The sequence below is a fragment of the Dipodomys ordii genome, unplaced genomic scaffold (assembly GCF_000151885.1).
Source record: "Dipodomys ordii isolate 6190 unplaced genomic scaffold, Dord_2.0 Scaffold26, whole genome shotgun sequence".
Taxonomy (NCBI): domain Eukaryota; kingdom Metazoa; phylum Chordata; class Mammalia; order Rodentia; family Heteromyidae; genus Dipodomys; species Dipodomys ordii.
In genome coordinates this window covers 6,067,820-6,084,355 of record NW_012267242.1, presented here as the reverse complement: position 1 = coordinate 6,084,355, position 16,536 = coordinate 6,067,820, and the positions used below count along the sequence as shown (strand labels likewise).

At 35.2% G+C, this 16,536-nt stretch overlaps 1 protein-coding gene across 1 annotated transcript in view; it reads right to left on the bottom strand.

The window, feature by feature from the left end:
• Positions 1-16,536, bottom strand: part of Spata17 (spermatogenesis associated 17) — a 146,197-nt gene that overhangs the window by 39,035 nt on the left and 90,626 nt on the right. Inside the window, exon 9 of the mRNA XM_013015163.1 lies at positions 4,371-4,506. Within this exon, the coding sequence (XP_012870617.1) occupies positions 4,371-4,506 (136 nt within the window). The remainder of the gene's footprint in view (positions 1-4,370; positions 4,507-16,536) is intronic.

Here is a 16,536-nt window from a genome sequence, read left to right as displayed (position 1 = left end):
TTCTCATAAACAAAATATTTTCCCTCAATTACACCTAATTGTTTAATTGTTTACGCTTACTAATGAAACGAAACAACACAAAGTAAACAACTACAAGGGACTGTTTTTCAGCAAGTGCATAATCATCAATCAACATGAACTCAAGGATTCTTAAAATTATATGAAGCCGGCCTGTTTAAATAGAAAGGCATATTTTATCCCAATCAATTGCATAAAAGTAAAATTATCCACAACCCAGGCGTGTGTGTCTGCTGTACAGCGCAGCTGTAATGATCCACACACACCGCCTTAGCACGTCAATTATGGTAATCATAATCACGGTCGTTAAGCCGAGTGTTCATTATTATCAGGATGCTGGTGACAGCAGATTCAATCACGGGTGCATTGGGCAAGCAGGCACAGTCCCACCCAAGTTTCTGCAGAAGGCGATGTGCCACATTAAATCTAGGATGTGTTCCACGTCCCACTCCATTCCAAATGCCGTAGACAGTAAAGGTCAACTTTATGTTCTGTGCAATATGCTTAGGTTCTCTAAATTAATTCTTTGGAGTGTTGAATATTTTTTATGCTTTGGAGCTTATAAGATCCTGTTTAGGACCAAAATACATGTGAAAATAACAGACAAGGACTGCACTACTGTTATAATTCACCCATAACAGGGACAGAGGAAGAAAGGATATATCAATATGAACCATTAACATCATCTCTTCCTGGATTTGCAAACAAGGAAAACCATGGAATGGTTCCATTAAAATCAGCTGTCTAAAATGCATATAGAAACTCACTCTCATTCAGGTAAAGGCTGAAGACTATCATTTCTGATTCAGTTCATATGCACATATGTGAATGTTGTCATAACCAAAAGGATGTGTTTATTTATGTTTTATTAATTTTTTATTGTCCAACTTTTTAAAAACTACCCAAACAGACTGAGCAGATACTCTCTGATCAGAAGATCCCATATTTAATTTCCCATCTACTTTGAGTACTTGAGAATATTGAAAGGGGTGACATTGATCAAGATATATTGCATCCCGAAACTACTTTGTTAAATGGAAACTCCTTTGTACAACTAGTTAAACAAAACAAGAAAAATTTAAAAAGAAAAGAATTTAGAAATGCAAATGATTTATCTCAATTTAAAAGTCTGGTCATTTACAATACAGAGTGGGAACCTAACATTTAATTTGGGGTAGTTTATAAGCACATCAAAGAATTGAGGGTGATTTATATTATATCTGTATCATTTTGTTTTTATTTTTAAAGAAATATGATATAAATACAAATTTTCATTCTTGATTTCAATCTTTCAAAAGCACATAGTACTATTTATATTTTCTGACTCTGACTACTTGCCCTGGGGCCTTCAAATCAGTAACATTAAATATAAATAAAATTAAATAATATTTCATGTATTAATTTATTTAAATGTGATTAGAGAAAGAATATTTAGTATTTGAGTTTCTGTCCACTGATAAACTTGTTTTTCTGTCAGTTGTGAGGCTTGAAGTGCTGTCTCTGAGCCTCTTTGGGCTCAAGGCTAATGCTCTACTACTTGAGCCAAAGCACCACTTCTGGTTTTTGAGTGGTTAACTGGAGCTAAGAGTCTCACAGGGATTTTCCTGCCCAGGCTGGCTTCAAATTGTGATCCTCAGATCTCAGCCTCCTGAGTATCTATGATTGTAGCCACGAGCCACTGGTGCCCAGCTACTGATATCCTTTAACAAAACTTTAATAAATGTTTCAATAACATCTACATTTAAAAATGATTAAAGGAGACAGCAATTTTCCACTTGTGGATAATCTTAAAACTGGGAAAGGTAGTTTACTCTTATAGTACCAGCACTTGGAAGCCTGAGTCATAGCAAGTTCTAGGTCAGTCTTGGATACACAGTGAATTCTAGCCCAGTCTGATCTGTGAGACCTTGCCGCAAAACAAAACAAAACAAAACAAAATCATGACAGAAAGTTTGAAGAACAGGAGCCAAATGCACTTAAGGATGTTTCTTGTCTGAATTAAGGTACTCTTTTCAACTAAATGTATAGTACACATGTACACTCCATCTTCCCATAGAAACAGCATGACATTTCTGCCTTTTCTCTTGTCAATCTTTTCTGCTTTCAGTACTTTCAACCTAACAACTCTGTTCTGAAGATGGCCTTTAATCTACTAATAATGAATAAGATGTGGCCACTGATTTCCAAGATCAAAAAGCAAAGTTTTATAAAAGTAGAGAAGACCATGTTTCAAAAATAAATAAGCAGGAGTGGGGAAGGGGAGAAGAGATAGTAAGAGAAGGGAAGATTTTTTTTTCTGAACTTGCTATGGAATTGGATGAATTCCCTATGTATTTCAACATTCACCCTAATTAAGAAGTACAATAGTTTTAAACTATATTCTTCAATTCCATTTGATGTATCAACTCTATTGACTGTTTCCTGTATTGTATAGAAGCATTTGTTTGATGAAATCTTAATTGTGTAATTTTGGATTCCTTCCAAATTTGTTTTTGGTCATAGCCAATATATATATATATCTTTTTTTGGTGGGGGGGGGGGTTCCGGTCGTGGGGCCTGAACTCTGGGGCCTGGGCACTGTCCCTCAGCTCTTCAGCTCAAGGCTAGCGCTCTACCACTTGAGCCACAGCACCACTTCTGGCTTTTTTCTTTTTGCTTATGTGGTGCTGAGGAATGGAACCCAGGGCCTCGGTCATGCAAGGCAAACACTCTACCACTGAGCCACCTTCCCAACCCCCAATATGTATCTTATTGCCCAGGCCAATATCAAGAACTTTTTTCCATGTTTTCTTCTAGTAGTTTTAGCATTGTAGGGCTAATGTTTAAGTCTTTTATCTTTTTATTTAGGTGATTATTGTATATGATAAAAGATAAGGCTTCTACTTTACTTTTCTGCATGCAGATGTCCAATTAATCCCAGCAGTTTTCATTCAAGAGACTGTCATATGTCATATCCCGTTGTGTGTACATCCATCATTGTTAAAGGTCAAACGAGAACAAATAGGTGGGTTTATTTCTGAAGTCTCCACTCTGTTCTACTGGTAATTATGTCTGTTTTTATGACAGCCTCACATAATTTTGATTACTATGACTTTGCACTCTATTTTGAAACCAGGTAATGAGATACTTCTCATATTTAGTGTTCAATATCATTTTGCTATTCATAGTCTTTCGTGGTTTCCTAAGAATGTTAGAGTTGGTTCTGTGGCAAAAATAACATGGGAATTTTGATAGGGATTATATTGAATTTGCAGATTGCTTTTAGTAGTGAGGATATATTAATTTTTATAGTCCATGGGTATAGGATATCTTTTAGTATATTTTATCCAGTTACTTTCATAAATATTTAAAGTTTTCAGTTATAGCTATTTCATCTCAATTAAATTTAATAAAGTTTTATTTTTAATGTTACTATAAACTGGAAACTGTATGAGTTTCTTTTGTAAACTTTATTGTGAATAGAACTGCTACTAATAGTTCTACATAAGTTTTACATCCACAATTTTACTATACATGTTTATTATTTCTAACAATGTGCAATGGAGTTTTTAGGACTTTTATACTTAGATCATACCATCTGCAGACAATTTTATTTGTTCTTTTCCAATTTGGATATTGCTTTGTCTCTCTCTCCCTTCTTACCTTCCTTTCTTTCCCTCCCTTCCTTCCTTCCTGCCTTCTCTATCTCTTTCTCTTTTTCTTTCATCTCCTTGCTTTTACCCAAAATGCTATATTAAATAGTAATTTCAGAATGGGCATCCTTGGCATAGCCCTATGATTTAGATGATATTTAATTGCGACTTTAGACTTTACAGTGAATGTTACAATGATCCTCTTAGAACTGTTGTGATGGAAAGAATGTGCTTTATATACAAGATATAAGTTTTGTGGTCCAGAAATGTAATGTTATAGACTGAATTGTGTCTCCAAGGTGACTTCAAGGAAGATAAGGTGTATAAAAGTAATGATTAAGGGAGAAATAGATTATAAAGGTAGGGTCTTGATCTGATGAGATTAGTGCTTTTATAAGGAGAAGCATATGATCATGTCCCTTCCTCCCTCCTTTCCTTCAAAGAACAGGTCATGGGAACATATTGAGAGATGGCAGCTGTCTCCCCCCCCCCACCCCCATCTAGATGCATACACATAAATGGGAAACAAGCGATCAATTACTAATTTACTGATTTATTGATATAAATCAGTTGTACCAATTTAAATACATCAGCTATAAATATCTTGGAACCACAAGAGTCTTAATTACCACAAGAATATTTATATACATTTTCTAGTCAAAGTACATTTTTTAGCCCTTGAAAAGGAACACTATTTTTCTTAATGTTTTGTCCACTTACCTTATCAGATATCCATTTCTTAGGGTTCTCACTTCGAAACTGATGTTCATCTGGAGAATCAGGATGATACTTGCTTGATGAATGTATTAATGGTATATATTTTTCTTTTTTATGGTAGCAGGAAAATGGCAAAAACCTGAAAGAAGATTGACATTATATTCTTATATTCTTTGTAAAAACATTTCATGTACTAAATAAGATTACAACAGGGAGAATACTATAGAAAAAAGAACACATGGTCTGGAATCAGAATAGCTAGATTCTATTTTAACCCCTGCCACTATTGGTTTCACTGGTTTCTGTAAATCTTCATTTCATGTCTTCAAATGTGGTACTACTGGGCTGGGATGTAGCTCAGTGGCAAAGCGCTTGCCTAGCAAGCGCAACGTCCTGGGTTCGATCCCCAGTACCAAAAAAGAAAAGACAAAAAAAATACAGTTAAAAAAACCCCAAGCAAATGTGGTACTACTAAGCTTTTCCTAATGGAATTTTTATAAGTACAGACAATGCAAATGCTGAATCTATGAATTAAACTGGCCAGATTATTCAAAATTCATCATGCAAGTAAAAACATTCCTAATTTTAGAATGGCATATGCCTCCTACTCTTGAAAAAATGGTCACGACAAAAAGTTCTCATCGAAATCATTTTGATTCAAATCTTAAATTGTCCGTAAATGGAGGCATTTTGGGTAGAGTTCATAAATCATAGAATTTTTGGGTCAATATGATCTGCTTTTACATCTTAGCATGATCTTTTTAGCCCTTTCCCATGACTTCTATGAATCTTTGCTTCTAAGCAGAGTTATTAATGGGAATGCAAATTGTAGTATATACAAAGCATTTAACATGGGCCCTAAAAAGAACAAGGGACAATAAATAATGAATGGTGTTAGAAGTAGAAACAAAAAGAGAAGTTATTTTTGTTGCATCAGTCATCACCATCATGATGATGCTTAATTTGAGGTATTTTTTAAAGTAACACAAAAGGCCAATTCTCAAAATCCATAACAACTTCCAACAAAACACATATCATTGTGATAGGCTTTATAGTAACCCCGCAATTTGTTGAAGTCCCTCGCTAGGACACACTGGAATAAGAACAAAAGCATTAAAATGTTAGAAACCACAAGAAAAAGAGGACAGAAGATGACAAAAACCAGGTGAAATTAGCAACACATTCTTATCATGTGGGAAGAAGATTTATATCAGGTAGAAGGGGGTTAAGTCCAGAGGTGGCTGATGCCCAAGAGAAATAAGGCAATTTGTTCTGTAGACCCCTGGAAAAGCTAGTGATATAAGCTACTGTTACCGTACAGGGTGAGAGTGAGGAATACAACTGAACACTGATTAGAAGTCTAGTTAAGGGGTAACCGCTCAGGTCTCCATCCCCATCCACGCGGTCAAACAGAGCCTTGGTGAAGCCAAGGTAAGGACCACATGGAGTAATTACATAAGTATATAATTTTATTTCTTGGTACCACTGAGTGAACTAGCAGGGAAATAAGCCCAAGGCTCAACATTTAGGGATTTTTTTTTTTTTTGGTCTGTTCATGGGGCCTGAACTCTGGCCTGGGCGCTGTCCCTCAGCTCTTCAACTTAAGGCTAGCGCTCTACCACTTGAGCCATGGCGCCACTTCCAGCTTATTTTTTTCTTTTTGCTTATGTGGTGCTGAGGAATCGAACCCAGAGCCTCAGGCATGCAAAGCAAGCGCTCTACCACTGAGCCACCTTCCCAGCCCTCAGGGATATTTTTATTAAAAGGTTTTTTTCATAGCACAGTGAAATCTATCATTCAAAAGAGCCACAATCACATCATGTTTGAAAGTATAAAGATTTAAATTGATCTTGTATGATATGCACTTAAAAAAGCTTATTGCTGGGGCTGGGAAGGTGGCTCAGTGGTAGAGTGCTTGACTTGCATGCATGAGGCCCTGGGTTCAATTCTTTAGCACCACATAAGCAGACAAAAGCCAGAAGTGGTGCTGCAGCTCAAGTGATAGAGCGCTAGCCTTGAGCTGAAGAGCTGAGGGACAGCGCCCAGGCCTAGATTTCAGGCCCCACGACTGACACAAAAACAATCAACAACAACAACAAAAAAAAAAAACAAAGAAACCACATTACTCAGTGAAAAACAACATGAAAGAAAGTTACAAATGTAAACATAAAAGAAAACCCATTCAGGCACCGGTATTGTGGTAGTAGCTCTCAGTTGAAATTCTAGCTACTCAGGAAGCTGAGACCTGAAGATCATGGTTCAAAACCATTTCAGGAAGACTAATCCAAGAAATTCTTATATCCAATTAACCAGCAAAAAGTTGGAAGTAAGAGGTGTGGTTCAAGTGGTAGAGTACCAGACTTGAGCAAAAATGCTAAGCAAGAGCATAAGGTCCTGGGTTCAAACTCCAGTACTGGCACACAGCAGAAAACTATATATTTTGAAATTCAGACTTTGAAAAAGTATACTTGAAGTACAACAAATACCTATGTAACCATCACCATTATCATATGCCTAAATTTTCCACATCTCATTCCATTAAGATAAGGAAATATTTTAGAATCCAAATTTGTTTTGCATTACATATATTTGCTTAAAAACAATAAATAGGAAAAATAGCTCTGTTTAATCAATTTATATACCACTGCAATTTACTTTTAGCCTTTATTAATAAACTCAATATTATTAGTAAATACTTTCTAAAAGTACTTCAAATAAAGCAGAACATACAGCTTTGAAGTTACAAAGCCATAGGAGCTTCTGTTACTTCTGCTCTCAGGCAAGAATTTTTCTTAGAAGATAGACAATAAGACAGGCTTATTGTCTCTCCATGCTAATCTGCACATGGACAGACACTGGGCATTGAAGGAATTTCTGTGGCCCATTGTCCAGAAAATACAAAAGAGGTGTATTAGCTTCAGCATTTACAGTTTTTATTTTTTAATCACTTCTAAATAATTTTTGAGAGTATGGTTTTTGTGTGTCTACACAAAATTTCCTTTCTCAAGAGACTACTGATGAGAAGGGTGAAAGACTAGGTAGTAATTCTAAGTATTAAGTCTATGAATTAATCCTACTTTCATTTAGACGTAATTTTTCATGAAAGTATCATGAAGCAGTTTCAAGTATGCATAAACATGATTAGATATATGATATGCTAAAACATTTACATATCTTCTAAATAATCTTTAATAACATTCACTTGCAAAAATGAAAATTTAGTCCTTAAGTAGAATTTGATCAATAAAGTATAGTTAAGAAAACTGTAAAAACTACAAATTACTTTAGCTTATAATCAAAATTCTGGAGAATTATCAATTAATTTTAAAATAACATCTTTTATAAGATTATATATTATAAAATAATATAATAATATAATGAATATATATGAGAACACTTTAAAATTAACATGTTAAAGAAAAATATAGATTGGTTAAAGAAAAATATAGATTGGTTAAAGAAAAATATAGATTGGTTAATTATTTTTATACTCTTTCCAAAGATATAGCAAAATTTCCTAAAAACAATGTGAAAATATAGTGGTATACACAAACAAATCTGTGCAGTGACAAGAGACTTGGTAGCAGTCCCAGGAAACAAAACTTAAAAATAACCAATTAGCTACAGAACACACAGAATCATATTATGGACACTGAATATTTACATACAACAAAATGTTTCCAAATAAATCATATACCTTTGTTTCTCCCATGATTCTCTTTCATTTCCTCTTTTTCATACAGTTCTCCTACTGTCATTTATAATTCTAGGTTTTCCGTCAGCCCATTTATTTTACTGACAGATAATTCACATTTTCAAGTCATGAAGCTCTAGCTGGCAACCTATTGATTCAAACCTAAATTCTTCAACCTCCTGTCGTCCTTCTCAGAAGTCACTTCATCTGTTCAGTCTTCTACACTCTCTACTGCCTAAGTCACAATGCCATTCTTCTTTTGGCTTTTTCTGCCCATCCTACCACTTTGTGTGGGTGTAGGCATTTCATCCTGATATGCTGATTCAAGCTAGGCTCAGCTTCCTAAACCAGCTCAACAGCTAGCTCTTCTAGGCTGACCAGTCTACCCACTCCTGCCAACACTGGTGTTTCTGTTGTCTAAATTTTTATTTATTCATGAGACACCTAGTGAACTGCCTTTATGAATTAAGAATTAAGCACTTTGAAAGGCAGAGCTATCATGATGGAAGATGCATGGTAGAAGGAATTCACCACGTTAGAAACACAGGATGAGGATGAACACTACACACAAGTACAATGTGGTAGTTGTTGTGATGGATATATATGTGTGTGTGTGTGTGTGTGTGTGTGTGTGTGTGTGTGTGTGTGTGTGTGTGTGTGTGTGTGTGTTTGTGTATGTCATAGATACATATATCCATATATATCCATATATGAATATGGATATATGACATACACACACACACACATACACACACACACATATATATCACAGGAGAGGCCATCAATGCCCAAAGGAAGACTTCTGTTCCTTATGGTGGGGGTGGGGACAGAAAAGCATTTCCACAGACTTTGCATGGTAGAGCTGAGTATGGTAGTACAAGAGTAGTAGGAAAGGGGTACGGGATCAAGATGGGAACATTCCACCCATTGTTGACAATCAGGAACTTTATTTTTACTTTAATAGGTAACAGGATATGAGTCAAGGCTCAAGAACCTACTCAACTCTCATTCATCTCTCATCCCTAGGAGGCTCACTGTCTCTGTCAATAGGACTTCAGCCCCCTCCTCTCAGTGGATTCCCCTCTCCTCTGACATGCACAGTTCCTCCTGATTCTCCTTCTTGCTTTTGTAGTTTCTGTGTGACTCATCATTTTCTGCCAATAGCTTAATTAACCAGAACTGTGCATCAGAATCACCTGGGCAAATTTTCCAACAATATATGCCCACTGAGCCATACTATCTGTGATTGAGATTCTGGAATTCTTATGTATATAATTTCAAACCTCAAGGTGATATAGTTAAGTGACCCTGACTAAGAACTACTGCCCTAAACATTAAAGCAATTCCTGAAAGCCTGCATTTAATCTCTCTCGAATTTCTCCTTCTTCCACAAAGGTTATATAGTGATGGGTTGTAAATCTCTATCTTCATATACAAAACCTCTCACCCAAGAGCAGTGTTTTCAAATTATCACTGGGAATATGTATCTAGATACAAAATAGAAACCTCAAAAAAGACCTGCTCTCAAATCAAAGTTATAGCCAAAACTTCTCTTAGGAAACCTGCAATCCTTCTTGTATTTTTTTTTAAGTCTGGTAGAAACATGGCAATCTAGCCAATCACCTAGTCAAGTCAAGTCAAGACCTTCTAGAACCCTCCTGCCTTAGCTCTCCTCAACCAGGAAATCCTTGTTCCCAGCCCTACTTTTACATAGAAAAAGTGTGTTGACAAACTCCAGTTTGATAATATGACCAAAATAGATCCTTTTTCAAAATGTTAATTGAAAAAAAGAGCATTATTAGCTGGAGGTTCTAGAGTAAAAGATTAAGTTGTACCAGGCCTTAGGTAGTAAGTGCAAAACAAAGATTTATAGAAAAGAAAACAATTGTTACTTCAGTTTTTCTTCAGTGTTTTTTTTTTTAATCTCTGTAATAGTCCTTGGTGTGTTCTGAGTGGATCACTGTTTTCTGTAACTAAAAAAGTTCTGAATGATTCTAAATGCATTTGTATACCCGATCACCTAATCCACACCAATTTAGGGTTTTCCCTCAGTGCTGCTTAAAATTGTGTGTGAATGGGATATGATATGTCTTTCCCCTGGACTCATGTGTTGAAGGCTTCAGTGCCAGCTGAAGGCACTATTTCAAGAGTTGTTGGAGAAGTATGTTACTAGAGATGTGTCTTTGGTGCTACACCCCACACTCCCAGCCTTCTTTCTCTGTTTCTTGTCCTCTATGAGATGAACATCTTTACTCTACCATAGCTGTTCTCTATGATTATCTATCTTACTGTAGCTCAGAGACAAAGGAGCCAGCAAAGCATAGGTCAAGGCCTTTGAAAGTATGAACTTTCTTCCCTTCTCCTAAGCTGTTCCTCTCAGGTATTTGTAACAAAAATGAAATCCTGATTGGTACAGAGTTTAATCGATTCTAACCACGAAGTAGTCTGCCAACCTATCTCTTCCTTCCATTACCAATGTCCCATTCTACTTGTTCGTTCTGTTTACACCTGAACTATATGGCAACAGTCCTGTAAGTCTCTGTTCCCAGTGATTCTCACCTCAAAACTTGGTGATAGCAATAACTAAGGAGCCTGTCTTAACTGTAATAAATTCACATGCATGAGGTATCATAGCCATGACCTACACCCTACAAGACACCTATGAACAAACCGAAGCTCTCTTAGGCTGGGCACATTCAGCTCAAGGATGCTCTGTCCCTGCCACCTTCTCTCTGCCTCTGTCCTTGCTTTGCCTGGTAAACTTTTATTCGTCCTTCACAAGTCTCTTCTGATCTTCTACATACCTTTGAATGCTAAGTAGAAACATATTAAGTATACACACACACACACAGACACACACACAGGCTATGAAATAACAAAATCTGGAATGTAAAATGCCATACTCATATAAGGATGTGTATGAGTATGATGTACTGAATGTTTGTTACAAAAGTAATTTCATATACTTCATAAACCAACTAAACATCAGTTGATTTACTTCCTTGGTATACATTAAGCATTGTATTAGGAAGAGTACTTAGCATAAGACAAAATGTAAGAAAAAAGACTAAAACTATATATGCAATACGCTCAGGTATAACACTAAACATACTTCACATGATCAAATTACAAAGACAGTTCAAATCTTAAACTTATTAAGATTTAGATTTCTTCTAAATCTCAGTACTCAGTGGTCTTTTGTGTAAAAGATTATTTTTTCCTCGAAAGAAACAGTAGTGAGAAAGAGAGCAGAGTTCTTACTGTGTAACCAAAGTAATAAAGGGCTTTAAAAAATGGACAAATTTTGGAGTTCATTAATTATATACAGCCTTGTTATCTATCTCCCCAGTGTTATGAAGTACCAGAACTTCATTAGAAATATTAAGATGGAAAAAGAAAGAAGCACTTTGTAAATTTTCACTGGAAATGAGCTGGGAGAGGCGGTGGCATACGGGATCAAAGGAGGGTAATCACACTTAACTGCCCTGGAGCACGCGCATGGATAATACGATTTGTGCAGTAACTACTGCTCCTATTACTGCCTGTCTGGAGTATTCGGTGTTAATGGGGTTACTAATTTACTATTTTAACTTAAAAAGGCTCTGCTGATTAATAAATGTTGCACACTGTGCTAATAATTAAAGTCAATGGAAGAGTTACAAATAAAAGTTGATGTGTCAATAAAACAATATCTGCAAGTATATGGTAATCCCTATTTATTATATTACAATAACCACTCAGAATGTATGCAAATTGTAAAAGGCTCAAGTGTGAAAAATCACACAAGTCAAGAAAGTTTTGGGATGTGTTAAATTCCCTTTTTTACTACTCTTTTGTGATAAATATAAGGAGGGTTTTGTCCCTATATACCACATTTTTCAAATGTCCTTTTTTATTTATGTTATTATTTTATTTATGTTATGTTATGTTTTTTATTTATGTTATTAGTTATTTCAGGGCCTTGTGTTTGCTAGATTGGTGTGCTACCACTTGAATCACACTCCCAGCTCAGTTTTGTTTGAGTTATTTTCCAGATAGAGTCTCACTTTTGCCAAAGGCCAGTCCAGGATCACACATTTCCTATTTTTGCTCCATTGTAGCTGGAATTACAAACTAGTATGAGACACACCAGCCTGCTATGTTCCTTTAGTAGCTGCTTTAATGATCAGATTGACTGTTTTTGTATCAGAATAGTATATTTAGGCAACACGGATTTACTTCACAATCCTTCCAAAGCAAAGAGTAGTGAATCTGGCAATTTAGATATGCCAGAGAGAAGCTGTAAAGTATTTCCTTTAAATGGAAATGTGGGTATTCTTAGCTTAACAAGGAAAGAACATGGTATGCACAGGCTTTGGTACTATCTGTGCTTTCACTCAGCCTCTGGAGGTCTTGGAATGGAGTAAAAGATATATAGCCTTTTGTTATGTTTATGCAAAAGAATATAAGTGTATGTATAATTGTAAATACAAACAAAAGTAATCACGTGGATGGTAATTTCTTCTGGATAACATATCTGGATACCACTGTATAAAGTTGTTACAAATTTGTGCTGTAGTTTCAATTTAAAAAAAAATACTGAGAATTTCTTTTTCATTCTTACAATGGATTGGAGAAGACTGAGTAAGGAAAGGGAACAGGAATTTTCTTTCAGAAATGGAAAGAATATGGATGTAAAGAAGGAAAATGACTTAGGTCTATGGATCACCAACAAGATCCTTCTAGAATGTAGAAAAGATTCACTAGAGGAATAGAGCTAGCTTCAATCTGGAAGGGTATGTATATCTTGCAAAAAAGGAATTAAAATTTATCCTGAAGATGACAAAAAGTCATTGAAAATCAGTTTTGTCGAATAATAGCATGATTATCTCATTAGTAAGACTGGGTAGATAAGATAGAAGGCATTTATGGTAATTAAACTAAGAAACTGCAAGTGCCTACGGAGTAGAAAGATGAGAAGTTGAATTTGAAATATATTCGAAAGGCAGAATAAACAGGACTTGGTGACTGGCAGATATGGATGATGCCTGAGAAGAAGAAGGGAGCTCACAAGTCTCTACCCTGGGCAGATGGCTGGCACTGTGAATCACATTCAGGTCATGAATGAGTTTGAGCCCTAGCACCATAAAAATAAAGTAAAAATCTTCCTAGATCATCAGAGACCAGAACAAACAACTGTACATTTAGACAATAGTTTGAACAAATGACCAATTTACAAGCACTTGGTAATTCTTACTCAAAAGTTCATTAGCTTATGTGGTTAGGTTTTAAGTTATATTAATTCCTGGAAAACAGAGGCTTCCTTTCATGTACTGTTAAATGCTTAGAGGCTAGAAATATTCAACATATTTGTTGAATCAATACTCATTCTTTAATTTCTCAAAATATCTAGATGACGGCTTCCAATTAAAAGAGACTTGACTATTATTTTTTATTAATAAATCTTCTAGTTTCATAAAATTTAGATGTATGAATAAAGCATGAGAAACTGGTATGAAGTTTAAGAACAAAAACAAAAATGCAAAGCTTTAAAATGGCTTCCAGAAAAAATAAACCTCTGTAATCTATATTCTGTGCAGACTATTATTATTTCTATAGTATGCTTATTTTAAACCACATGTATAAATAATAGCCTGTGACATTTTTCATTTTCTTTTCCTTCCTTTCTTTCTTCTTTCTTCTTTCTGTTTCTTTCTTGATTTTATTATTTTTCTTGTTTTCGTCTTTGTTGTTGTTTATTTTATACTTGGACTTGAACTCAGAGTCTCAAACTCTTGGTCAGGTTTTTTTTCATTCAAAGCTGATACTCTACCACTTGAGCCACACTTCCACTTTTGGCTTTTCAGTGTTTTTTTTTGGAAATAAGAATCTCACAGACTTTTTTTAACCTGGGTTGGCTTTTCAAACTGAGAAGCTAGTCTCTCGAGTACCTAGAATTATAGGCATGAGCCAAAAATACCCAGCGCAACTCGTGATTATTAAAGAAGCGTTTTGTCATCCCTACTACTTTCCTCAGAACACACTAAGTCCTGTGAGTTGAATTCTGTTCTTTCAAAGTGTATGTGTTGAAGCCTTCACCCTTTGTACATTGGGGGATAAACTTATTTGAAAAGTCACTGCAGATATAACAAATAATGATGAGGTCAAAATGGAATGAGGTTAGGCCCTGATCCAATATAACTAGACTCTTTATAAGAAAAGGAAAGTTGGAGTTGGGAATCTGGCTCAGTGGAAAAAGCACTTGTCTGGCAAGTACAAGGCCCTGAGTTTGGTCTTCAGCTTTGGAAAAAAATAGGAAAATAAAGGACATGGACACATGGAGAACAGCATATTAAGATGAAGGTGGAGTTCAGAATGATGGTTCTACAGGCTAAGAAAAGTGAAAGCTTATAGCAAAGGGGCAGAGGCTGGGGAGAGGCATGAACAGATTTATTCTTGCACCTTCCAGAAATAAGCTCTACCATTGCCACCCTTGACTTGAGATTGGCAGCCTCGAGAACTGTACAACAATAAGCATCTATTATTTAAGCCCCCAGAACTAGGTGCTTTGCTATGTCAGCTTAGAGGATCTGCCTTTTATAAGTCTAATGAGAAAGCTTCCAGGAAATTAGAGTACTGTGGCTATGAAGAGCTCTGCCTGAGGTCTTCTTCACTTTGATTATTTAGAGTACTGGAGCACTCTAAAGAGGCACAGTCTATCATTAGAATTTGTTCTTTCAAACCCCTTCTTTGGTGGCTTTTTAAATTCCATTTAAGTAATGAACAGTGTGGAAGAAGGTTTCTCTGCCTCTGTGGTAAGAGTGTATGCTTGCCCTAATTTCTACCACAGAACTATCAGCAGAGATACACAAAAACTTAAATTTATAACATTTCTTTTGCTACCCAAGATATAATTATATATACTCTAGAATAAGAAAACCAAAGTAGCATCAGAAACTAAAAAATAGCAGTGTCCCAGTCCTAATAGAATTGTCCTAACAATTATCTTGGGCTATTGCAAAGAACAATCGTTTGATCTTGGATTTCTAGGCAATTTCTTTAGTATTTCTGTTTGTTTTCATAATCTCAGAAACTTTCAGTTTCTGAAAATTTCAGATTAAGGGTTTCAATAACACATAGGGATGGATGTATTTACCAGTACTCTGTAGAATATGCAAGTTGAGCACCTTTCTTTGGGAGTAACATTGCTAGCTGGTGCTTTTATAAAAGCTTATGAAGGAAAACATTAAGGATGATTATCACAGTACTCTTGACATACAATGATTTCTGAAGAAATAGCAATGAAACAATCAACAATCTCAACCACCTTAGCAGTAAATCTAGCAAATTCATAAGCTGTTGCATTGTTGAAAGTAGATAGATAATTCTGAGTCATAAAACACCTCAAATGTTTATCACTAAATTGTATATTTTGCTTGACTAGAGCAGCATTAATTATCTATAATTTCTGCAGTAATAAATCTGCCTCATCAAACTGATTGGAAAAAATGTTTTTACTTATTTAATATCTTCAGTTGTACAAATGGTTTTCAGTTCAACAAATCAGTTTATAAGTACAATGAAACCTGATCAATTTTAAAAATGTTTAACTGTCTTATTCATCATATATTGATTAATTCTAAAATCTGTTAAACACTATATTTAATTATTTTCATATCAAGTAACATCTATAAAATGAAAGACCTTATAAAATTACTTGAGATACTTGTCAATTTCATGTTGGGTATCAATCTGTGTGCAAAAAAATTAAGACTTCAGAAATATTTAATTTTAATAAAGCATATACTAACTGTTCTGGGTGATAAAATGACCCAAATGATTAGAAACGGTAACAGGTGGTTCTATTTTCTTTCTTTTTTTCTTTCTGTCTTTCTTTCTTTTTCTTTTTCTTTCTTTTTTTTGGTCAGTCATGGGGCTTGAACTCTGGGCCTGGGCACTATCCCTCAGTTCTTCAGCTCAAGGCGAGCACTCTACCCCACTTCTGGTTTCCTAGTGGTTTACTGAAGATAGTCTTACAGTGTTTCCTGCCCGGGCTGGCTTTGAACCGCGATCCTCAGATCTCAGACTCCTGAGTAGCTAGGATTACAGGTGTGAGCCACTGCTGCCTGTCTGGTTCTACTTTCTTTGTATAACAAAGCAGATTTTCATGTATTTTTATAATTATTATTATGAGCATATATAATAATTAGTACCTATTATGGGTAGCAATTTTATAAGGTAAACTATTTTATAAGAATTTACAGTGATAATTTGTATTATATTGAAATTATTACTTTGTATTTATTATTTATTATAATACAATATAACTATTATTTAATACATAAAATACTATAGTATTAAGATACATTGTAATGACAATTTCATGGCTTAAACTACAGGATGATAACAATAATGCCTTTATTGATAGAAGGCCATTCTAGACTTTAAATGACCTACAAATAAACTGCAAAGGCCTCTATTCATGAAAAGGTACCT